Source organism: Lissotriton helveticus, chromosome 12 (assembly GCF_964261635.1).
Source record: "Lissotriton helveticus chromosome 12, aLisHel1.1, whole genome shotgun sequence".
Lineage (NCBI taxonomy): Eukaryota > Metazoa > Chordata > Amphibia > Caudata > Salamandridae > Lissotriton > Lissotriton helveticus.
Window position 1 is genome coordinate 877,459,474 of NC_136073.1, and position 24,863 is coordinate 877,484,336.

The 24,863-nt window shown below is 47.6% G+C and overlaps 1 protein-coding gene across 2 annotated transcripts in view; it reads left to right on the forward strand.

Moving 5' to 3' along the window:
- Positions 1-24,863, forward strand: part of FXR2 (FMR1 autosomal homolog 2) — a 352,487-nt gene that overhangs the window by 242,509 nt on the left and 85,115 nt on the right. The window contains exons 10-11 of one of the 2 annotated variants that reach the window (XM_078670012.1): positions 18,678-18,913; positions 19,320-19,406. In XM_078670012.1, the coding sequence (XP_078526138.1) occupies positions 18,678-18,913; positions 19,320-19,406 (323 nt within the window). The remainder of the gene's footprint in view (positions 1-18,677; positions 18,914-19,319; positions 19,407-24,863) is intronic. The other variant, XM_078670013.1, reaches the window with a different exon arrangement.

Here is a 24,863-nt window from a genome sequence, read left to right on the forward strand (position 1 = left end):
CAGGCTACTACTTCATGGGGGGGGGGGTCTTCTGTTTCAGCAGCAGGGCACAGTCCCTCAACCAAATCTGTGCAATCTACTCCTCCATTCACGATTGCCATTTTTGCAACACCGAACCTTCTGGGTGGTACGCAGACCTTTCATCTCAAAGACCTTCCCATTGTAGCAGGGAATGCCACAGGGCTCTTCCCGGGGTCTGACACTGTTTAACTTGTACTTGCCCTTCCCCCAATATGCTCATCTAGAGTGATATGAATGCACTATTGTGTTGTACACTGAGAGACAGCTAATCGTGACTTTGTCCCAAAACTCTGCAGAATCTGCAGCATGTCTGCATGCATGCCGGACAGAGGTAGCTGGTTGGATGAGCTTCAGCTGTCTTTATTTGATTCTGGATAAAACTAAGATCCTTATTCTCGGGAAACAACCATCCATTTGGTACAAGGGATGGTGGCCTGACACGTTGGGACCTCTTCCTACATCCAAAGTAAAAAAATATAGGCGTATGCTTCGATTCTAAAATGTCATTCAAAAGCCAAATCAGACTAGCAGGGCAGTGTTTTGGGATTTTGAAATCCCTTTTTTTTTTTAGCATTTCTGCCAGTGGAAGCCAGAAAAACAGTCATCCAGTCTCTTATTGCACCTAACCTGGACTGCTGCAATGTGCTATATATGAGAGACTCGCAGGCACGTGTTATAATACTCCGAGTACAGAACATGGCAGCACTTACTTTTGAACCTGTCCAGGCAATCCCCTCAGCACCAGCCTTAGCCAAACTGCACTGGCTCCCCTCCGAAAGAATTAATCGCCTTCAAGACCCTTCTGCCAAGGAATTCTTAAGGCAATGGTCCCATGTACCTCCACCCTATGATCTCATCGTTCTTCCCTAAAAGATCTGAGATTGGTGAACAGCTTGCTAGAAATCCTCACTAGAATAAAAAAAAAACTTGCATAGGCGGATGTTCGTTTAGTTTCCTAGCAGCAAAAATGTGGAACTCACTACCGGGCATTTTAAATCCATTTAGCCGGGCCCTCTAGATTTGGTAGATGAACACAGAGGAAGGGAACGACAACGCTGGGACATGTCTTGGGACGTAACGAAGTGCTTTACAAAATGCCTTATTATTTATTTCTTCCCCTGGTACCCTTCCACAAAATCACTTTATGCTAGGACAAATTTGTTTCCGCTGTGGTAACAAATCCAACAGCCTGGCTTGACAAATTAGACTCTTGTCAAGCCAAGCTGTTGGATTTTGTATTGTTAATTTTGTGTTAACAGTTGGAAGTGCCTTGATAGGTTATTTGTCCAGCCTTTCTACTTTTGCCAGATTACCCGTCAATGTTTAAATCACCTGTTGTGATGTTATGAGGTTTATGAAGGATTTGACGCACATATCCTTCCAGACTTTTGTGATGATACAGTGAGACCTTAATATGGTCTTTGAATTTCTCATGTGTGCTCACTTTGAGCTTGTGTATAGCTGGTCGTTGCACTCTGTGCAGCTGCCCTATACCACCTTTTCTAGGATAAACTGGTACTGTGGACTTGGGTAGCTTTCTTGCCTAAAACTGTAAGTAATTTCCATGTTGGGCAATCCATCGCCCTACCAGTGTACACCCTGCCCAACTCGCCCAATCCCCTCAACTCATCCCTAGAAAGAGGACCAAGCATCTTTGTACTGAGGAGTTCTCAATCTTTCCAGGCTACCTGGATATCGATAATTGTGATGTTGACTCTTTATCACCAGAGACGGTATCTTGAAGATAGGCCAGTTCTTTTCAGAAGATAATGGCCTTAATTTGTTTACTGTGTTACATCTAGAATTGTGTCTGCGTATGGGGTATAGATGGCAGCATAAAGAACTCCATAACTTCCTTAAAGATAGTTTGGGCACACAGCCAGGCACACTTACCAAATCACCAGTCATTGATTATCTAAAGGATAGAACTGTGGCTAGGGGCTTCTTAACGGATTTATATACTATCCCCATTAAGAAGACGTTCTCAAATGCCCCCTTAGAGTCAACTAACATTTTTGGGGAAATTATCCTGGGCCACGCAACCATGCCCAAGGGATGGGTGAAACACTTAAGTACACCTGACCCACCTATTAGAGAAGCACACCTACATTTTTCTACCTCTTGCTCCTGCACAATTGGTAATGTTCTTGTCACCATTAAAACTTGTTACGGTCTAGCTCTTACCAAACTCAAACTGTTAGTGATGTAATATGGATGGATGTGATACTGCATATATTGTGGAGCTGACCCAAGATACTTTCTTTTTGGTCAGAAGTATGGGAGACACTGGGATCACATGATGAGATAGTCTTAATTCCTTCTATTTGATTGGCTCTACTTCACGATATGGTGGGTTGTAAAGTCCGCTCTAATCTCATTAAAAGATGGGTAACTAATACCCTTGTGACAGCAAAATTGTACATCCTGTGGCATTGGAGGACTACAGTGGTTCCAACGGGCAGGAATGGTGGAATGTGAGCATATCATCTATAAAATGAATGCTCAGGTACACATTCAGGGAAACATTTGGGAACCATTTACTAGGCCTTGGGTTGGAGTGGGGTCGACCGCAGGGTGTACGGCAAGGCTTGGGAACACATTACATTGGGTTATATCTACATCAGATTTGGTTGTCTCACTCAGGGTTACACTTATTAATTTATTTATTTTATTTTTTAGCATTTATTGAGCGCAACAATTACCCGCAGGCGTCTCGGCGCTATACTGTGTTACCCTCCTATAGGAGCTTGGAAAAGTTTTCAGAGGTTGAAAAGCCAGGTTTTCAATTTCTTCCTAAAACACATTAGGTTTGGACTTGATCTTATCGGTTGTGGAAGAGTATTCCACAATCTTGGGGCGGCAACTAGGAAACGTCTGTCTCCCCAGTTGACCAGCCTAGTCCGGGGCACTACTAGGTCATTCTGTCCTGCAGATCGTAGCGTTCGAGAGGGGGTATATGGAACCAGGTGATCACACAGAAATTGCGGCGCTTGACGGTGAAGTGCCTTATAGACGAGACATAAAGTCTTGAATTTAATTCGGTTCCTGACCGGAAGCCAGTGAAGACTCCTCAATGACTCTGCTATAGGTTTGAATTTAGGAATGTTAAGGAGAAGTCTGGCTGCTGCATTTTGGACTGTTTGCATTTTCTTAATTATCCTAACTTGGGCGTTTGCAAACAGTCCATTGCAGTAGTCCAGTGCTGATAGGACCAAAGCGCTAATCAGTGTCTTTCCCACATTTGTTGGAAGAAAAGGGAGAATCTTCCTCACCAGGCGTAGCTTGTAAAAAGCCGTGGAGGCTGTCTGATTGGCGTGGGCCATGAAATTAAGGTTGTCATCAAATATGACTCCTAAATTTCTCACTTTCGTGACTGGTTTGGGCGCTACTCCAAAAGATGATGGCCACCAGGTTGGGGACCAGCTAGGGCTGAGGTGGCCAAAAGTGACCACCTCGGTTTTGTCGGAATTTAATTTCAGACAGTTTGCTGACATCCATTTTCCAATGGCCAGCATTCCTGTCTTGAAATTTTCTGCCACTGTTTCCCCATCATTTCTGACAGCCAGTATCAGCTGTGTATCATCCGCATATGAGGTAAGGTTCATCCCGTGCGCTTTGATGGTGTTGGCAAGGTCCGACACGTATATATTAAATAGTGTCGGACTCAGGGATGAACCTTGAGGTACCCCACATGGCAGTGATAGCTCAGCGGATTCAAACTGGCCCAGTATGACTGCCTGGGTTCTCTCTGCTAAAAAAGATGCCAGCAGATCTTTTGCCAGACCTTGCACGCCCATCTTTTCGACACGGTTGACCAGGATCTTATGGTCAACCGTGTCAAAAGCGGCCGATAAATCTAAGAGCACCAGTAGTGCTGTGCCACCTTGGTCTCTGATTAGTCGGATGTCATCCGCTGCTTTAATGAGCGCTGTTTCCGTGCCATGAAATTTGCGGAATCCGAATTGTGTTTCGTCGAGCAGATGGTGTTGCTCGATGAATTCCGTGAGTTGATTATTCATGGCTTTTTCAGCTATTTTAGCCAGGAAGGGTAGATTTGCTATGGGCCTGTAGTTTTTAAGTTCTGCTTTGTCCAAGCCGGGTTTTTTCAGGAGGGGTTTAATTAGGGTTTTTTTTAATTGGTTTGGGAAGCTGCCTGTACGGAACATGAGGTTGATTATTTGGGTGATAACAGGGATAAGAGTATCCATTATTACACGAAGGGTTTTCAGAGGACAGGGATCCAGAGCTGATCCAGATTTAATTGTTTTTATAATGTCCCGAACTTGAACTTCCGTAACCTCTTTAAAACCGGATAAGTTATTACCTGAAGAAGAAGTATCTATCTTTCCATGGAGTTGGGTGTCATCTAGATTAAAAGCTGAAAATATGTCATTCACTTTGGTGAAGAAGAAGGATGCCAAAGAGTCACAGAAATCTTGGGAGCAGGGAGGGCTAAGGTCTGGGGCGCATCCAGCAAGATGTTTAGTTATTTCAAAGAGCGTTTTAGTTGAGTTTTTGGCGCTTTCAATTTGTTCAGTATAAAACTTCTTTTTTGTCTCTGTGATTAGGTGTTTATATTGGGTTAACAATTCCTTGTATACTGTTCTATCTTCACTTTCATACTTTTTCCTCCAGATTCTCTCTTTATTTCTACATTGCTGTTTTAATTTTTTAAGCTCCTCGGTGTACCATGGTGCTGAGGGGGAGCTTCTGTTCCTTGACATTCTTTTTTCAGGTACCAGTTTATTAGCTGTCTGGCCTACCCACGTGTGATATTGTTCAGTAGCGGTGTCTGGATCTGTAGCCCATTTCGGTATGGAATTCTGTAACGCCTCCCTGAAATTGGGAATATTAACGTCTTTCCAGACCTTGAACGCTTCTGGTTTGGGGGGAAGTAAAGTGGCGACAGATGTTTTATCAGTTTGTATTGTGGCCAGTACCATATAGTGGTCGGACCAAGTCATTGGTAAGACTTCAGTCACTGAGATATTTTCAAGGTTGGTGAAAATACCATCTAAGGTATGGCCTGCATTATGAGTAGGTCCTTTCACCAGCTGGGATAGTCCAAAAACCTCCATTTCGGATAGCAAAGAAGTAGTATCCTTGTCTTCGTTACATTCCAAGTGAAAGTTAAAATCACCTAACAGAGTCACAGATTTATCAATGGCTGTGGTTTCTAGGATAGTGAGTATTTCTGTAAGAAATTCCGACCGCGACTCTGGTCTTCTGTATAGTAATACACCTTTAAAATTATGTGACGGGGAGAGGTGGATATCAAATTGGAGCGCTTCATATGCTGTTGAAGGAATGGCAGTGGTTCGAATTTTAAAAGAGTCGCGGGCGATTATAGCAATCCCCCCGCCTCTTTTACCAATTCTGTCTAGTCTGTATGACTTAAAACCTTGTGGAACAGCTATTACTAGGTCAGGGTCGGATGCTTTATCCAGCCAAGTTTCCGTCAGGAACATTATATCTATGTTCCTGTCGATGATTACATCGGCTACCTCTTGTCTGTGTTTGGCTAATGACCGCACATTAATGAGGGCAATTGTAAACACTTGATTTGCTTGGTTGAGGTTTTCACTACTTGCTCTTTTATTTAATAGGGGAATGGACACTTGACAGTGTTTACAATCCAGCGCAGTTATTGATGATATAGAGTCGGGGCCATACCTTATGCATTTTTCTTTAGCTTGAGGGCGGAGATCTGTCAGCGCAGAGCGTGAATAAGATGTGTAGCTTGCGCGGAGATTCTGGCCAGGGGGGGTGGCCCTAGGCCCGTGTCTGGCGCGGACGGGCGCAGACGGGCCCGCCTTTGGCGCGCCTTCGGCGCGCCGCCGGCGCGCCCGCTGCGCCCGCCCGCTGCGCGGACGAAATGGCCTCATCATTTTATACTGTGTAGAGGAGGGTGGGAGGCGTCCTGCCACTAGACCGCCAACCCTTCCTCCCTCCAAGATGGCGCCTTCCCCCGCGTTGTGAGCCCTTGATCGGCCACGCTGGGAGGAGAAAGGTGAGGGAATGGGTCTCGGTGCAACGAAAATCTTGCACACGAGAGCACGCTAATGCAAAGCGGATAAGAACGCTTCCGCTAAAATATATACAAGTTTTTAAGAAATATCGCTACTACACGCAGAGCGATTTAAAAATGCAACCTATTAAAATATATAACAATGTTTAAAAGATCGCTTTGTCACCTTCCAGAAAAGAGAATAGAGCCCCCGGCTTTCCGCCTCAGGGGAGAGTAGCAAGTACACAGGGGAAATAATTATCCTGACTTAAATAACCTGGAGGGCGGGAGGCGTCCTGCCACTAGACCGCCAACCCTTCCTCCCTCCAAGATGGCGCCTTCCCCCGCGTTGTGAGCCCTTGATCGGCCACGCTGGGAGGAGAAAGGTGAGGGAATGGGTCTCGGTGCAACGAAAATCTTGCACACGAGAGCACGCTAATGCAAAGCGGATAAGAACGCTTCCGCTAAAATATATACAAGTTTTTAAGAAATATCGCTACTACACGCAGAGCGATTTAAAAATGCAACCTATTAAAATATATAACAATGTTTAAAAGATCGCTTTGTCACCTTCCAGAAAAGAGAATAGAGCCCCCGGCTTTCCGCCTCAGGGGAGAGTAGCAAGTACACAGGGGAAATAATTATCCTGACTTAAATAACCTGGAGGGCGGGAGGCGTCCTGCCACTAGACCGCCAACCCTTCCTCCCTCCAAGATGGCGCCTTCCCCCGCGTTGTGAGCCCTTGATCGGCCACGCTGGGAGGAGAAAGGTGAGGGAATGGGTCTCGGTGCAACGAAAATCTTGCACACGAGAGCACGCTAATGCAAAGCGGATAAGAACGCTTCCGCTAAAATATATACAAGTTTTTAAGAAATATCGCTACTACACGCAGAGCGATTTAAAAATGCAACCTATTAAAATATATAACAATGTTTAAAAGATCGCTTTGTCACCTTCCAGAAAAGAGAATAGAGCCCCCGGCTTTCCGCCTCAGGGGAGAGTAGCAAGTACTAACTAGTATTAACTGCAGGCGCTTGTGGATCTTGCCATCAGAGGGCGCCGGAGGCATTCAACGTCGGCCCGGCCATCACGCAGCGCGGGACGCGCACGGGCATGCGCGGGCCAGTCTAAGCCAGGAGAAGCCAGGGCAGGGCCATTCCCTTTTCATTTGAACACTCGCTCTCTGCATTTTGCGAACTTGGTCAGTGACTTTGAACCTTTTAAATATTGCTGACTGTATGATATTTTGCTTTAGCCTTTGATTGCAGTGGTTATTCTAAGCATGAGTATGAGCAAGGGTACCCGCAAAGGGATAGGGGGCCAAGGGTTGTGGGCACTCTTGACGCCTTCCTTATTAGGGCGGAGTCAGTTTTAATTCATGAAATTGAACTTACGCAAAGACGACTCTCCTTGGATACACGCTGAGCTTCATTAGAAGCTCCCACATGTGGGCCCCTCCCTAACCCAGTCAGCCCGGTTGAGTGCAACTCTGATAGCATACCCCAATCGGTTCCTGAACCTTTGATAGCAATCCTTAAAGATTCGCCAACCGTAGATATTGAACCAACTGTTATATCATTATCTCCACCTCCGATCGTGACTTGATTGACACGACAATCTCAGTCAAAGGCCAGGGGGGGGCACGGCTCCAGTTATTGCAAGGAAAAGAAAGGCGGGGGGTTTACCTCTTACCACTCAACAAACTAGTAAAGTGCCTAAAACAAAAGGTTCCGCTCGAGGTAAGAAAGGCCCCCCTGTAGAGGTAGCTGTTATTAGCCCCACTAGCCCAAGTGTTCTTAGAAGTCAATGCCTTTGTAAGCACCCACAAACTGTTTTGGAAGATGGTGTATTGGCCAAATTAGAGGGAAAGCTAACGGCAATGCTAAAATCTCTGCTACGCAAACTTGCAGACATTGACACTCGACTGAGCAATATTGAGCAAAAACTCCTTCCTCCAACTAGTCAGCAATCAAATGGAAGCATAATAGTTCAGGGGAGACAAGGTACATGTTTGGCTTCTGATTTAAACCAGCCCTTAATAGCCAGTGATATGACTGCTAAAATAGGAACACAGGCCCTTGTACCAAACACTGCTAACGCGCACTTAATACAACCCAATCCCGGCCGTGGAGGAGTAATAACTGGGGAAAATCCTAAGGGTCTGAATAGGAGTGGTCCAGCTACTGTCTATGGTAAGGGACACCTCAATTTACCCCCTGAATCTACGCCCTACACTGGTGTGCTCTCAAATGTTCCACCAATAGTATCTAATTTTGAGTAGCACTGGTCTACATTAAGAAATAGGGCACTTCACTTGTTGGACAACAAAACTGGGCTGGGCAGCCAATTGTTCCAGGATTTTAAAATGATTCGCAAGGTTCCCTGGATAGGGAAATCGAATAAAACCAGCAGGGGTGATTGCATAGTTTTGAATTTTAGGTCCCCTGATCTAGTAAAAACAATTCTAGAAAGAGCAGGCACAAGGCAAACGGGCAGGGCAGGGATTCACATCCTACCACTGGGCTTCTTTTACCGCAATCTTTCCCCTTTACCGGTATATAGATGCGATCTCCCGGCTAATGCTCATACCCAGGGGGTGTATGAGTATAACGTGCGACCTATAATCGATTTGATAAGGCTTTTTCAGACCTGGACACATAGGACTGACAATCAGATAGGTCGCCCAATGCCAATGAAAGCGAGAGAAATCTGTCAAGGGACACGTCAGTTCCATGACCAATTATCATGACAAAGGAACAAGAAGTCCCGGAATTAAGAAATACCCAGCCAGCAGTTCTAGCCGACCATCACCTACAGGTAGTGGGCGATGCAGGATACGTGCTAACTGTTAGTGGTGGAATACCTGAGACCCCCTATCACCCCATGAGAAGTAAAAGTGATTTTGATCTTAAAATCCTGAGCTGGAATGTTGCAGGCCTTGAGTCAAGGTTAGCTGACATAGATTGGCTGCGTACAATATCTGGTCAAGATATAATCATATTTCAGGAAACAAGGGCCACACATGATTTGTATATAGAAGGGTTCCATTGCTTTAGTTTAACAGCACCTAAGCCCGACTTTGGCCGTGCATCTGGGGGTTTATTTATTGGGATTAGTGTAGCATCGGGAGGAAGTATTAAGGTGATACACACCAATAGTCCCAATATACAAATACAGGAGTATAAACGAAGGGTCCCTTTTTATTTAATACATTTTTACAATAATGATTTCTATTCTATCTCAAATAGAAACTTTATTGAGCTTTTTAAAACTATTTCAAAATTAGATAAATACCGAGGCTCAGATGAGTGCGTGGGGAGGGGGGGTGGGGGGGGGGGGGCTTTAATGCTAAAGTCCCAATTGACTCCCAGGGTATGGATACATTATATGCAGACCCAGCTGTGCATAGGGGCTTGGAACTAGACACCTTTCTTGGTGAACATATCCTTATTAATGTAATGGATTTGGGTTTATCATCCACAAATCAGCAGGCACCGACGTTTAGAGGGAGGGATAGTTTCTCAATTATTAATTTTATTTTTGTTTCTCCCTGCCTCGCAGATCGCCTACTGGCCGCCGAGGTTTATATAACAGATTTTGGGGATCATAATCCCCTGACAGTGGTACTAAGACTAGCATCCTGCCCTGTGTATGCAATCCTTCAAGGGGCTAGGGGTGTAACCCCTTCAACAGACAAATTAAGATTGAAGTGGGGGGGGGTTGATAGCGGTAAAATAGTTGACTCTGTTAGGGCACTCAAACTTCATTTCCTCATGTCCATCAACCAGAGACCCTCCCTCAAGGGTAATTGAAGATTTCACTAAACTCTGTTCTGTGATTAGATCACTTCTGTCGGTGCCTCTTTGTCAGGACGATAAAGAACCAAGATGGTTCGATCACAATTGTTTGGAGGCCAATAGGAACCTACGCAAGGCTTTAACCTCTAAACCTAGGTGTAGGGCAGACGTAAGGGCAGCCTGGAAGATGTACAAAATTGCAATAAGCGAGCGGAAGTGCATTCTCCTGGGTGAACGCTGGGAAGTACTATCGGAGTCAGCTGGGGGAAAGAATGGCAACTTATTCTGGTCTGCAGTCAGGGACTTGCGCAATATGGGCCAACAATTAACACCAGTCAGCTGCACCATTTCCAGTAATTCATGGGAGAATCACTTCACTAAAATGTATGCTACTCCGCTACATGGCTTAGATCACTATGTGCAGGGTCACCTATGCTGCCTACAGATAACGTTGTCGGATGTAGAAGAGGCGATCGCACAGAGCCTAGGTAATAAGGCTCCAGGCCCAGATGGGCTGCCCATAGATATAATAAAGTGGAAACCAGATTTTTGGGCCCCAGTTCTTTTGAATGTTTTTAATAGTATACCTCAAGCCCCCATGCCGGTTACCTGGGCTACAAGCATTATTGTTCCAATTTATAAAAAGGGGGATAGATCAGAACCAATTAACGACAGGCCAATTCCCTTGCTTGGCAATACATTAAAGATCTTGGGTCGAGTTATATACAATAGGATTTTAGATTGGTAGGAGGAAAGCGGTATATTAGACCCATGTCCACTGGGTTTTAGTAGGGTCGGCACAATAGAACCGTGTTTGAACCTTAATTTGGTAATTAGTAAATATAACACTGCCCGATCTTCCCCTGTTTATTTAGGGTTTATGGATTTATCATCCGCTTTTGATTTAGTTAATAGGTCTAAACTCTGGTCTATTTTGCTGGGTTATGGATTGAATGAATCCCTGGTACATTTCTTGGCATTTTTACATTCTGATCTCAAGGCACAAGTCAGGATTGGCATGGGTGGGGAGGTGTTGGGTGCAATTAGTGTAGGAAAGGGAGTCAAACAGGGGTGCGTTTTAGCACCCCTGCTTTTTATTATTTATATTAATGGGCTGAGCAATTCCCTGAAACAGTCAACTCCAGACGTCCCCATAATTAACGGCAACCTGTTACCTGTACTTCTCTACGCAGATGATGCAGTCCTTATGGGCCGCACTCCAAATTCTCTGCTTATTTTGGTTAAAAGATTTGTAGAGTACATGGACGGACTCGACTTACGTGTGAATTTAAAAAAATCGTTTATCATGTCATGCGGACCAGGTAAACGCCAGCTCAACTCTATAATGGTAGGGAATGACAGATTAATTTCCACCCGTACTTTTCCATATTTGGGGATGGTCTTTGCTGCGAACAGCTCGTGGATTGGGCATTTGGCCCACTCCGCGAGCAAGTTCTCAAAGGCCATCAACTCAATTTTAAGCCTCCCCCGCCCGAAGAAAACAGGTGCTATTGAAGCAATTTTAAGGATTTTTAAATTGCAATGTGTCCCAGTAGCCACATATGGGGCAGAGATATGGAGTTTGGCGAAGAATCGGTGCACCGATTTCTACTTCTCAGTATATCTGCCATAAGGAACTTAACTTGTATTTTATCTGCGATTTTATTAACGCCCGACCTGCGTTATTTTGGCATTCAGTTTGGAAGAACAAATCTGCTACTTTAACGCAAGAAATTATAACTGACTGCCTCAAGTGCGAGAGAGAAATGGATATTCCCTGGCTCTCGGGGGTCTACCAGAGTCTATGTATTATTGATAAAGGTAGCCTCTTCCTAGACCCAATCAGAGCCGATTCATTCCATAAGAATGACTTGAAAAAAGCACTTTATGCACTTTATAACTCAGAAAGGGTCAGGGAAGAATCTAAGAAGCCCACAGTTTCTAGTTACATGGGCTGGGAATTGTATAGGTACCCTTTATTAATAGATCTTACCCTGCCAATGGTAAACTGGGAAAGAGGCCTTTTATTTCGATTAAGGACGGGAACTGTGAGATTTCTGTTACGTTTCCTCTAGGCTATCGGCCAAACATAGAAAACATATGATGCCCAGGGGGCGTGGCTTGGACAGCAATGAGAGGAGGCGAAGAAAGGGGCGTGGCTTGGACAGCAATGAGAGGAGGCGAGTAAGTCCGAAGCTCCTCAGTAACCCGGGACATAGCCAAGAAAACAAGTGCTTAGACCGAAATGCTTAAGTTGCTAATACATAGACAACGCTGCGAGAAACCGCCAGGCACAGAACGGTTAGGAGTCCGCTCCGAACGGACCACCCTAAAGGAAGCAAAATCCGAAAGAAGACAACGAAACGAAGGACACCTATTCCAGGAAGATGGCGTACACGAGAAACTAACGAGAGCTGCCGGGGGACGCCAAAGACCAGCCGAGAGGGCAGACATCGTACGAACCACAAGGTCAGTGCAGCGCATAATCCGGCCAGCAGACGCAACCCCCGCTGGCCCCCCACCGGCCCGTAACAAAAGGTCACTCGCACAACAACTCCTAACAGCAACGAAAGTGAAAGCGTGTGACACAGGGGGCGGCCATCTTAAAAAAGCAGAGTGCAGTCAGCAAGGCGGCAATAAGAGCTATACAGGGAAAAGTCCACAAAGGAAGTCCCCGCAGGCACAAGACCGCTCGTTAAAAACAAAGATAGCGTGCACAATATCTGCAAACGGCGCCCACCCTAAGCAGGGAAAAGCAGCAACACAGAGACAACCCACGCGGCGGCCATCTTAAGTTGGGCAAAACATCAACAGCGAGGCAGCCACAGAGAAACAACAACACGCACAAGAACGAGCCCACACAAAGCGAATCCCCTCAGTCTCTCAGACAGATACCACGCCAAAGTCAGTCAGGAGTACAACAGACGGAGGCAGACCGATCGACACCACAAAGAGATAGACAACGAGCCAGCCACAGAGAAAACAGTCAGCCATCTTAAGTTGGGCAGAACAATAAGACAACGGAAACAAAATATTCAGATGGCGGCCATCTTAGGGGTGGCAGAATAGCAACATCAAGGAAACAACGAACAAACAGCACAAATGCCAAACATCGTACTAATTTCAAGGGACCAACAGCCTTGTGCAGAACGACAGCAACCAATGTGACAGCGGACATTAGATAGTCCGAGGCTCACACAGGAGATCAATCGCAACCTGCACCACAAGCAAAACTGCAATAGCCCTAATCAGAACTCTCGAGCGGATGATTATGTCGGAGGTACACAACCCGTGCCAGCAAGGGAAAAAAGAGATCTAAAGAACAGGCCACCCCAATAAACAGGCCCAACATCAAGTAACCCAAGCACACGACCGAACTTGCGGAACAAGAAAGAGGGCGCAGGGTACAGCCTCAGGAAGCAGCCGTCAAAACGAGTGTCCTAAGAACAAACAAAGCGCCAGTAACCACAGCGTACAAAAAGACAATAAAAACAACTAGTGAAGGCGACTCAACCAAAAGCCCAGCACTTAAGACCAATAGTAGCAACAAAAAAAGGTTTGTGCCCGTGCAGACCAAAAGAGGACTGCGCAATATGGCAGGAAGCGACGGGAGAGGACCCCAACAACAGAAGAAACCAAAGGCTGACACCACCCCAGATTCACTCTTCAAGCTAAAGGGGGACATCAATGCCACACTAGAGAGTATCCTTAAAAAACTAGCCGAGGTCCTCGATCTGGCTAAATCAACAAAGGAGACCACCGACGCCATTCAACTGGAACTCGCGGCATGCAGAGCAGACATCCACACGGCCAATAACAGACTATCTACAGTCGAACAGAGTGAGCGACATCGAGGAAAAATCACAATTGGCCAGCAGGACAATGGGGCATATTTCCAAAGCAACAACAGATCTACAGAAACAAGTGGCAGACTTCGAAGACCGACAAAGGAAAGGGAACATAAGGATCCTTGGTATGCCTGAAGGAGAAGAGGATAAAGCGGGCAGCTGTGTGGCCATGCTGCAAGATCTCATCCCGAAGCTAACGAATCTAAAGTTCGACAACCCCTTCGAGCTAGACAAGGCATACAGAATCCCAGCGCAAAAACAGAGCAACAGACAAACACCGAGACCGATAATATGTAAGCCGTTGCGATCGCACCACACAGAAGCAATATTTGGAGTAGCGAGAGACTGCAAACCTAACCCGGCGAGGCAATAAAATCATCCTATCGCAAGACTACTCCAAAAACACAGTAGACATAAGAAAAGGCTTCCTGGCACAAAGAGAAGAACTAAGAAGGAAGAACATCACCTACTCCTTCATAGGACCCGCAAGGTTCAGAATATCAATCAATGGCAAAAATCTAGTCTTTGAAGACCCGACAGAGCTATCAAGATACATGAGGGCCCATACCACAGGTAATGGAACTGGCAACAACATCGTCAAAAAGAAGAGCGTCGCAAGACAACGAAGCCGAATAACAGGAAAACTCAGATTTGCAACCAAAAACCAACAATCCTACCTCATACAAAACTCTACCAAAGGCTCACAAGAAGGCACTAAAGTACAAAACGAGCAGACAACAATGCAACGGGTGTTACTAGCCCAAGCAAAGAAAGACGAGCCCTAACAATCACGAACCAGCAAACATTTCTACCTCATAAAAAGAGACTTAGCTAGACTACTAAGCACGAAGAAGACCATGTCTCGAATCTACCTCAACGGAAGAAAAAGAGAACTATACCAGACGAAAAACAGCCGACAGTAGAACAGAACCCCGAACAAGACACAAAGCGGAAATGAATGCAGACATAAAACAACATATCCTTTGAAATATACAAATATACATATATAGTCTCTTTTTCTTCCCTATCAAGTAAGACAACAACCGTAGTCCCGGGAAGGCGGGAGCAAGGACATTGCTGTCGCACGCTTCCAAAACGAAGAAGAACAGGGGAGGAGGGAGGGAGGGGAGGGAAAGATAGGGGTGGAAAGGGGAAACTGTCAGTCATGTTATGTCTGTGTTATGTTTTGTCAGTCAGTATCGACCTGTAAGTCATGTGAGTCTTTCTTACATCCTAAGCACTACCGAAGACAGAAACCAAGACCACCCTTAACAGTTATTGACCTAACACCTTCCAACAAGGGCGCACACAGCATACTCTCTCCAAACATCACAGTCCAATCAATGTGGCGATTCTCACATCAAAGCAATGGACAATAAAGCGACACTGCACTCCGACCTCAGGGTCATATCACTAAACGTTAAAGGTCTGAACCACCCAGTGAAAAGAAAGAAGATCCTAGACTACTTAGCAAAAATGAGAGGTGACATCATCCTCCTACAGGAAACCAAAGTATCAGGGGAAGAGGCGAACAAAATAAAAGCGCGATGGATAGGCCAGACAGCCAACTCACCAGCAATAGGGAAAAAAGGGGAGTATTCACCCTAATAAGCGCCAAGTCAAAAATAACAATCGAGGAAATAGAACACGACGATGATGGCAGACTCCTACATACAAGACTGAAAAGAGGGCAAGAAATAATATCGGTAACCAACATCTATGCGCCGAACACAGATGACACAGAGTTCTGGAAGGGGGCAACAAGGAAACTAGAAAAGTACCACACAAACAGCCTAAACATAGTCGCAGGCGACTTCAACCTAGTCCTAGATCATACATTAGACAGGCAGACACAATCTAAGACAAGATCACACACCACCCACAATATCCTAAAAAACCTATGCAACAGACTCCAGCTACAAGACCCATGGAGACTACAACACCCAGACACCAGAGACTATACCTTCTACTCCACCCCGCACAACACCTACAGCAGAATAGACTACATCCTCATCTCTAAGACACACACACACACACCTGTCAGAACACACAGACATAGCAGCAAGAACGATTTCAGACCACTCATGCATCAGCCTCCACATGTCGGGTAGACACAATGACCAAACTACCCGCAAATGGCGTTTAAACAACATAACGCTAGCGAAGAAAGAAGACCGAGAAACAATAGAAAACGCAATCAAAAACTACATAGCAGAAAACGACACGATTGAAACAAACCCGAAAATCCTCTGGGAGGCCCTGAAAGCGACCATAAGAGGGAACCTGATCAAAATCAAGGCCAGGAGAGACCGAGAAGCAAACTCACAGTTGAACAAACTGGAAAAGGACATAAAAATACTGGAAGGTAAACACATAGCAGACACCACAAATACTCCGACCGATCACGTCTAAGCTCAATGACAAGAAGATGGCCCACTGGGAAAGCTTAATTGAGACCAAACTAACTGAACAAGAAAAACAAACTCTGGGAGTCCCCATCCAAGAACATGATCTCTCCAGTGCTCGCACAAACAAAATTCTGGATACTCCACAGAGCCTACTGGACGCCAGCACGCCTGGCTTCAGTGGGAATAACGGACAATGACACCTGCTGGAACTGCAGATCAGATAAAGGAGACCTAGAACACCTCATCTTCAGCTGCCCCAAGGTCAAAAAGTTCTGGAAACAAGTACTAGAATTCACCAACAAAACGCTCAGCTGCACCCTCAAGGACTCATTTACCACAATAGTCACAGCACAGATATCCCAGGAAATGAAGACCCAAGAAGATAAAAACCTACTAGACTTTCTCCTCCCGTCGGCTACAAAAACAATTCTGTCAAACTGGAAGGACATCTCCAAGGCCACATACAAGAGCTGGCTCAATTGGGTGATCTTCCTTAGAGGAGCCGACACGACCCCCCTCCGAAACACGCATGGCAGACACCGAAACAGAGAGATGTGGGTCAAACTAGACAATCACATGCACACCTTCAAACCACCATGAGCTCATAGGTCTGCACACCAATACTAGATCATAAGAAGTTCAAAAGCAGCCTAACCACAGAACAGAGCCGCAGTTTCTGTCCACACCTACCTCGAACAAGACGCCTTGGGACCTATGTTATATGTCGTGTTATATGTTACATGTACCTTTTGTTTTGAACATTGACACGAAAGTATACAAGCAGTTCAATATATATGTATGTCAGTATTTGTACCGTGTAATCTGTAAGTACCAATAAAAACATTTAAAAAAGAAGAAAGAAAACATATGATGCCCCTGCGACGGAGTGAGCGTACAAACTGATTTGCACTTTTTCTTCTTTTGTAAATATTATTTAAAATATGTAAAATGTTTTTTAACTCCCTTTTTTTAAAAACACAGACCGCTTTCCCTGGGGGAATCTTATCAGAGGTTGCTTCCTTTGGACAATGAAGAAATAGTTTTCCGCACCAGCATCTTCTTGAGAATTGCCACCAGAGCTCGCAAAATGATGGACAATCCTCGACTTTCCTTTTGTTTAGTAAATTGTAAAATGTGTCTGGTGCCTATTATGATTTATCAAGTTTTAATAGGGACTTTTATAACACCATTGTAAATTTGCGGATGTGCTTTTATGAATTCTCGGAATTAGAATAAAGATGTATGAAATTAAATTAAATTACAGTTCTTCCTTGGAATATTTTGTTTTTCTGAAGATGTGGTAAATGTTGGAAAGTTTGAGAAAATAAGAATGGAATAAAAACCATGTTGTTGAGTAAACTCTGCATGGATTATGGCCTCAATGGAAGAATACTGGTCCTGCTTTCAACAGAACTCGGGTCATAAAAGGGGCTGCTACTGAAGACTATCTGGCAAAGTTACACAGTGCACCAAATTGAACTCTAACTTTACCCTTTCTGTCATTAACCAGAATTAAACCTCTGGAGTAACTGAAAGGACACACACCACTTTACAAAATTCCTATATAAATACATGGTGGCTAAAGCATGTAGGAATTATCCTCTGAGCGAAATTGACACAAATTGGACTGAAAAGTGAACTCTACCTAGTTGGTGGTTAACCTGAAAGTCTAAGAGGGATCTTGGCTACATGGCCTTGACTTGGCATAGGGATTTTGAAAGCACCTTCTGGCTGTAAGCATAAATATTGTTTTTTTTACTAACCTCTGTTGCTCAGTAGCACCTGTTCACATTAAATGAAAGAACTGTTGTACTCTTAAAAGTGGTTGTGCAATGCAATCTTGCTTGCAGAGTGCTTAGTTCTTTCTTTCACTGACTAGTAATAGCCAACATTTATAATGTAGTTAGTCTACCTATCCAAATGAGTAGTTTGCCTTTTGGATGACGGCACATTGGTGCCAGTTTTAATCTTTATACTTTAGTTTTTACACTTCTGTTTTACAACTGTTGCATTACTGTTTGTATACATTACTCTGGAACCTTCACTCTACACTCTTTCACCTTGGGGTTCTCAGTGGAGTTAACAATTGTCTGTGAATTCCACATCTTTTCTTGGAGATCAGTGTCAACTCTTGCAGGTGAAGTTTTTCCTTCAAGGCAGAATTGATATGGGTAAATGCGGATTGTTTGTCTTAAAGTGAACGTGAGCATGTCATATCAGTGTCCATATTGTCCTGGTAGGAGAAGAATTTTCTGTGTCATTATTGAGGAACGTGAATGGTACACTGTCTTTTCCTATTCAATCATGGTGGCGATGGGATGGGTACATTTTGTCATTAGAATCATGGCACGAAGGACATAAAAGATGGTCCTTTCATTTCTCATGTACCAGGAAATATCAAAATCAATGCTTATCCATAAATTGTTAGTCTCCCCTAGCTCTGACAACCGAAAACAAATTATCCTAGTCTCCAAGAGAGCATGGAAAGATAACCTGTCAAAGGTCCCTGTGATTGGTATTTAGCACAGGGCAAAACCCTTTAAGCTGCATATTATTACATAAAATTGATACCATCTGTTTCCCGTTTTGCTTACAGGGAAAGTGATTGGGAAGAATGGAAAGGTGATCCAAGAGATAGTGGATAAATCTGGAGTAGTGCGGGTCCGTGTAGAAGGTGACAGCGAAAAGAACCACCCGCGGGAGGAGGTAGGAACTGGTGAAATCTCGTATTCTCCTTCCACACCTGCAAAGAGCCACAGCCAGGAGGAGGTAGGAAGTGAAGAAATCTCCTATACTCCTTCTACAACAACAAAGAACCACACCAAGGAGGAGGTAGGAAGTGCTGAAATCGGCCTTGCACGTTGGATCAGAAAATTTGCCTGACCACCCCATTGAAGTTAAATGGCTGCAGTAGCATTTGTACCAGCTTTGGGCTTGTGGGGTACCCCAAACTGGCCTACGTCGTATGTACTCCTTTTTTCCTCAGCAGCGCATGATCCTGGAGCCCTATGCTATGTTCCTGAGGTCACTTATTGCTCTGTTATCAAATTTGTTGCTTTGTTTGCCCTTTCCTGCGCGCCCACACTCTGATTGTAGCCTAGTCCTCATGCCTTAATTGTGCCCAAAGTGCTCCTCTGACTGCCTTGCATTTTTTCTTTCCTTATGTGTTCTCTAGCTTAATCTGTGTTCTCCTTTTAAACATACGCAAGTTATTTTTCTTTTTCTTCCTCCCTTTCAGGGAATGGTTCCTTTTATCTTTGTTGGCACCAGAGAGAACATCAGCAATGCCCAGGCTCTGTTGGAATATCACCTAGCATACTTACAGGTAGGACTAGTGCCTCTCGGAATGATTGGAGTACATACAAGTGTTTTTTTTTATCTTGGACATTCATTAAGCAAACATCTGTTCTTCAACGTTATTAATGACATTTATATAGCGTGGACCAGGCCACATGGGCAGCGGTTGCTCCAACAGTAACCTGATGAAACAATACATAGTATAATGGCTCCTGTTATGGAGAAGAAACGTGCATGTGCGTTGTGAAAAGTTAGCTTAAGTCAAGTACCTACAGAAGGCTGGCAGGTGTGCGTTTAGTCTTGAGTTTTTTAGATGAGTGGGTGAAAATCAGCCTTTGCCCTGCTCCAGTAGACCGGGTCAACTCTGAACTGGAAAAACCAGCAACCCCAGACCTCTTTGGGACTTGTCAGTGGGGTGTGGATCTGAAAGAAACAGGTTAGTATTAGATTCCTTACCTGAGAATATCCCCAAGCGTCAGACTGGATCCGGAAAGTTTTCCGTAGCAGTACCCCTGCGCGTCGGGAGGCGTCGTCTACGGCTCCGCGTCTGTCATCAGCGTCGTAGTCGCCGGGATGACGTCGTCGGAGTACATTGTCGCCGCCCTCGCGCGCTGACGTCAGTTCTTTTATCAGGGCCTGCAAGCGCAGATCCGGGAAGGGCAGTACTCCTAGTCAATTTTTTACCAACTTTTTTGATCTCTTTTGGATCATCTCGAGTCGATTCTCGACTCCGGTGCCGATAGGGATGCCCGGGTTCAAACCCTGCGATGACTGTAACCGCATGATGTCGTTTACCGACACCCACCGTCGGTGCCTTTACTGCCTTGGGGCTGACCACGATGACAAGTCATGCCCCGACTGCCGGGCCTTGACGTCGAAGGCTAGGCAGGAGCGGTCCCGTAAGCGCCTCGAGATCCGGCAGTCGGCCACGCGCCGCTCGATGTCCCGGTCCAGGAGGAGGTCGAGGGACCGGTCGCGGGGCCGCAGTCCTCGCAGCTTGGCGAGTGGACACCACTCGTCGGGCTCAAACTCCTCAGGTAAGTCGAGGCACAAGAAGTCGAAGAAGCGATATTGCTCTTCTGTCTCCCCCGACGCTCACGCGACGTGGCTGTGGGGGGTTCGGGCGACACCGCCCACGCTGCTCTGCCAGAGCCGCGTCCAGCTCCACACCTGCCGGTCCCTCGGCTGCACGCGCCGCCGGAGGAGATCAGTGCCTTCCTCACAGCCATGAGGTCGCGCTTCCCTCCGTCGGGTCCCGCTGAGGCGCCATCGGGCCCCGCTGGTCCGTCCGGGAGCCCAAGCGGGCCAGCGGCTCTGCCCCCGTCGGGTGCTTTGGCGCCATCGACGACTCTGGTCCCGACGCCGCAGGGTTCCTCAGGATCCAGGCCTGGATCCGTGACGACGCCGGTCGACCTCACGACCCTTCCACCGGCGCCGTCACCAAGGGTGGCACCCCCGACGCCGTCCCCAGACGGCGGCGTCCCCACCCCGGTCCGGATCCGGAGTCGGACCAGCGCCGTCTTCGCCGATTGGTGAGCCCTTCACCGATAACCCGGCTCCATCCTTTATTCCTGACTTTCAGGAGATGGATGACGAGGAGGATTGGGAGTGTCTAAGGGCCCTCTGGCACTGCAGTGCCTGTTGAGCCAGGACTGGGCAGACTAACTGGGGGAGGCCAGTGGTCTGGACACTTTGCCAGACACTGGACACTTCGCCAGACACTGGATTTGTCTCCCCTCCTACCGTGACTTCAGAGGAGGGGGCTGCTTACAGTGTGGTGTTGACTAGGGCAGGCAAGGCCTTGGCTCTTGAGCTCCTGGTCGTGGCCGTGAGGACCAACCTCCTCACTGAGGTGCTCAAACTGCAGGCAAGCTCCTCGCAGCCTCTCCTGCCGTTCAACGAGGCCCTCTGACGTTCTGTTGGGCACCTGGTCCAAGCCCTCTGCAGGCCTCCCTGTGGATCGGAATGTGGCATGACGCCACCGCCCAGCTCCGGGCTACCCCAGTTTCCTGCCCGTTCACCCCACCCCTGAGAGCCTGGTGATCAAGGTACGATCAGTTCGGCAAGAAACTGTTCTTCACTGAGTTTGGGGTTGCTGTCTGTCAACACCGCCTGCCTTTTGGGCCGTTATACGGTTGCGGAAGTGCTGGCGCAGTACCCGTCTGAGGTCCAGGCAAAGCTTACCCAAGCCCTTCCAGCGGGAAGGGATGCAGCACGCTATTCCATTCGGAGTGGACTGGATACCACGGGTTAGCTAGGCAGGGCGATTGCAACGACAGTGGCGGTTCGCCGCCACGCCTGGCTGAGGTCCGCCAACTTTTCGGGTGATGTCCAAGCCTCCCTTATGGACATACCCTTTGATGGTCGTTGCCTCTTTGGCGGACAGTGCGCTGGAGCGTTTCAAGGACTCCAGGGCTACGGCCAAGTCCTTGGACCTCGGCCAACGCCAGCAAACTTCCGCCTTTCGTGGCCAAGGAAGGGGCGCCCTCTCACGTCCAGCTAGCCACAGGCCGCAGAACCAACCTCAACGCGGTCATGGACGTGGTAACTGCCGTGGCGGTTCCGGGGGACACCGGCAAGGTCAGGCCACACACGCCCCCGCAGCATCTGCCTCAAAATCCTTCTGGTCCGAATTTTCAGACCCATTCGATGCCAGTGGAGAGCTGGGTCATCACCTCCTTCACTGGCTTTCCATCACATCAGACAGCTGGGTGCTGCAAATCGTCCGAAGGGGCTACTCCCTCCCCTTCAAGGCGACCCCTCCAGCCTTGCCACCGCAGTACCACCACATGTCGGGAGATCACTTGCGACTTCTCCAGGAGGAAGTTACGGCCGTCTTGGCCAAGGAGGCCATAGAGCGCGTTCCTGGGCCAGAAGTAGGACGTGGTTGCTATTCCCACTACTTTCTGGTACCCAAGAAGGGCAAGGGAGGCCTACGCCCTATCTTGGACCTCCGGAGCGTCAACGGCTTCCTCTGGAAGGAGAGGTTCAAGATGCTGACTTTGGCTCAGGTGCTACCTGCCCTGGACCCAGAAGACTGGATGGTAGCGTTGGACTTGCAGGACGCATATTTCCACAGCCCCGTCCTGCCGGCCCACCGGCGTTACCTGCGGTTTACGGTAGGCAATGAGCACTTTCAGTTTACCGTGCTCCCCTTCGGCCTTACCAGCGCCCAACGGGTGTTCACGAAAGTGATGGCGGTGGTCGCAGCTCATCTGCGCAGATTAGGGGTTTCAGTCTTTCCCTAACTCGACGACTGGTTGTTGAAGACTGGCTCGCCCCAGACAGTTGTCTCACACCTCCAGTCTACGGCGGACCTCCTGCACTCGCTGGGGTTCTCCATCAACGTGCCGAAGTCACACCTGTGCCCCTCTCAAAAGCTCCTTTTCATCGGAGCGGTTTATCCCCCGAACAGCGGGTTCGGGATATTCAGGCTCTGATTCCGATCTTTCAGCCTTTGTCCCGAGTCTCGGTCAGATTGACGCTGCGGCTCCTGGGGCAGATGGCCTCCTGCATCCTGCTGGTGCATCACGCCAGGTGGCGAATGCGGGCTCTGCAGGGGGACCTGAAGTTTCAGTAGGCACAGCATCAGGGCAATCCGTCCGACCATGTCCGATCTCTCTCCCTACCCCAACCGGAGCATGTAGTGGTGACGGATGCGTCCCTCCTGGAATGGGGGGGCCAAATGGGGGAGAGGGAGATCAGAGGCCTCTGGTCTCCGGCGGAGTCCCGGCTCCACATCAACCTTCTGGAGCTGCGGGCGATCCGACTTGCACTGAAGGCATTCCTTCCCTTTGTCCGGGAAAGTGTAGTGCAGGTGTTCACGGACAACACCACCGCCATGTGGTACTGCAACAAGCAAGTCGAGGTGGGGTCGTGGACCCTTCGTCAGGAGGCTCTGTGCCTCTGGACATGGCTGGAGCGCCAGGGCATCACCCTGGTGGTTCAACACCTGACAGGTTCCATGAACGCCAGGGCGGACAAACTCAGCCGCCGGTGCTTGATGGATCACAAATGGCGTCTGAACTCTGACGTGGGGCAAGGCCTCTTTCAGCAGTGGGGAGAGCGTTGGTTAGATCTATTCGCCACCGAAGAGAATGCACAATGTCATCAGTTCTGCGCGTTGGAATTTCCAAGGCGGCACCAGCTCGGAGACCCTTTTCGTCGCGAGGGGAGCTGTGGTCTGTTGTACGCCTTTCCGCCTATACCACTTCTGCCCAGAGTGCTGAAGAAGATCAGGCGCGACCAGTCCCAAGTCATCCTTGTGGCTTTGGACTGGGCACGAAGGTTTTGGTATCCCGAGCTACTCAGCATGTCATTCGATCCCCCAATCCGTCTGCCTCTTCAGGAGGACCTTCTGTCGCAGCAGCAGGGGACGGTCCTCCACCCAAACCTGTCCAGCCTCCATCTCCATGCGTGGAGATTGAGCGGCGGCAGTTGAGGCCATTTGACTTGCCTCCTGAAGTCTGTGATGTGGTTCTGGCAGCCAGGCGTCCCTCCACAAAGTAGGTATACGCCTGCAGGTGGAACAAATTTGTGGCATGGTGCACAGCAAAGGCTGTGGATCCTCTCTCTGCCCCCCTTTCAGAGGTTCTCCTCTTTCTCCTTTCTCTTGCCCAGCAGGGCTCTGCTCTGGGCACTCTCAAGGGCTACCTCTCTGCCATTTCTGCCTTCTTGAGGCTTCCTGATCAGCCTTCTCTTTTCAAGTCCCCTGTTGTAAATATATTCTTGAAGGGCATCACGCACATGTTTTCTCCTGTTCCATTCGTGATGCCTCAGTGGGACTTCAACCTTGTTCTAACCTATCTGATGTGCGCTCCTTTCGAGCCACTTCACAATTGCCCACTTCGTCTTCTAACTCTAAAGACTGCATTCCTGGTTGCCATCACCTCTGCCAGGAGGGTGAGTGAGCTCCAGGCTCTATCTTCTAAGCCTCCTTTCCTTTCTGTCCATCCGGACAAAGTTGTTTTAAGAATACGTCCTTTTTTCCTGCCCAAGGTGGTTACTGCCTTTCACATCGGGCAGTCCATCACCTTGCCCACCTTCTTTCCGCCTCCGCATCCCTCGAAAGAGGAAGAGGCGCTCCACCGTCTGGACCCAAAACGTGCACTCTCCTTCTACCTTGATTGCACACGCCAGTTTCGGGTGGACGACCAGCTCTTTGTTGCTTACGTGGGCGTGAAGAAGGGACGGTCGGTGCACAAACGGACCATCTCTCAGTGGGTCGTGTTGTGCATCAAGGTAGTGTTACTCCTTGGCTAAAAAGGAGCCCCATGTTGGGCCAAGGGCCCATTCCACTCAGGCCATGGCGGCTACTACTGCCCTGGTTCGGGGAGTCCCCTTGCAGGATATCGGTCAGGCAGCTACGTGGGCCTCGCTGCACACGTTTGCAAGACACTACTGCCTGGACAGCCAAGTCCGGAGGGCTGGTTTGTTTGGCCGTTCCGTTCTCCAGGACTTTCTGGTGTGATCCACTCCGGGGTTG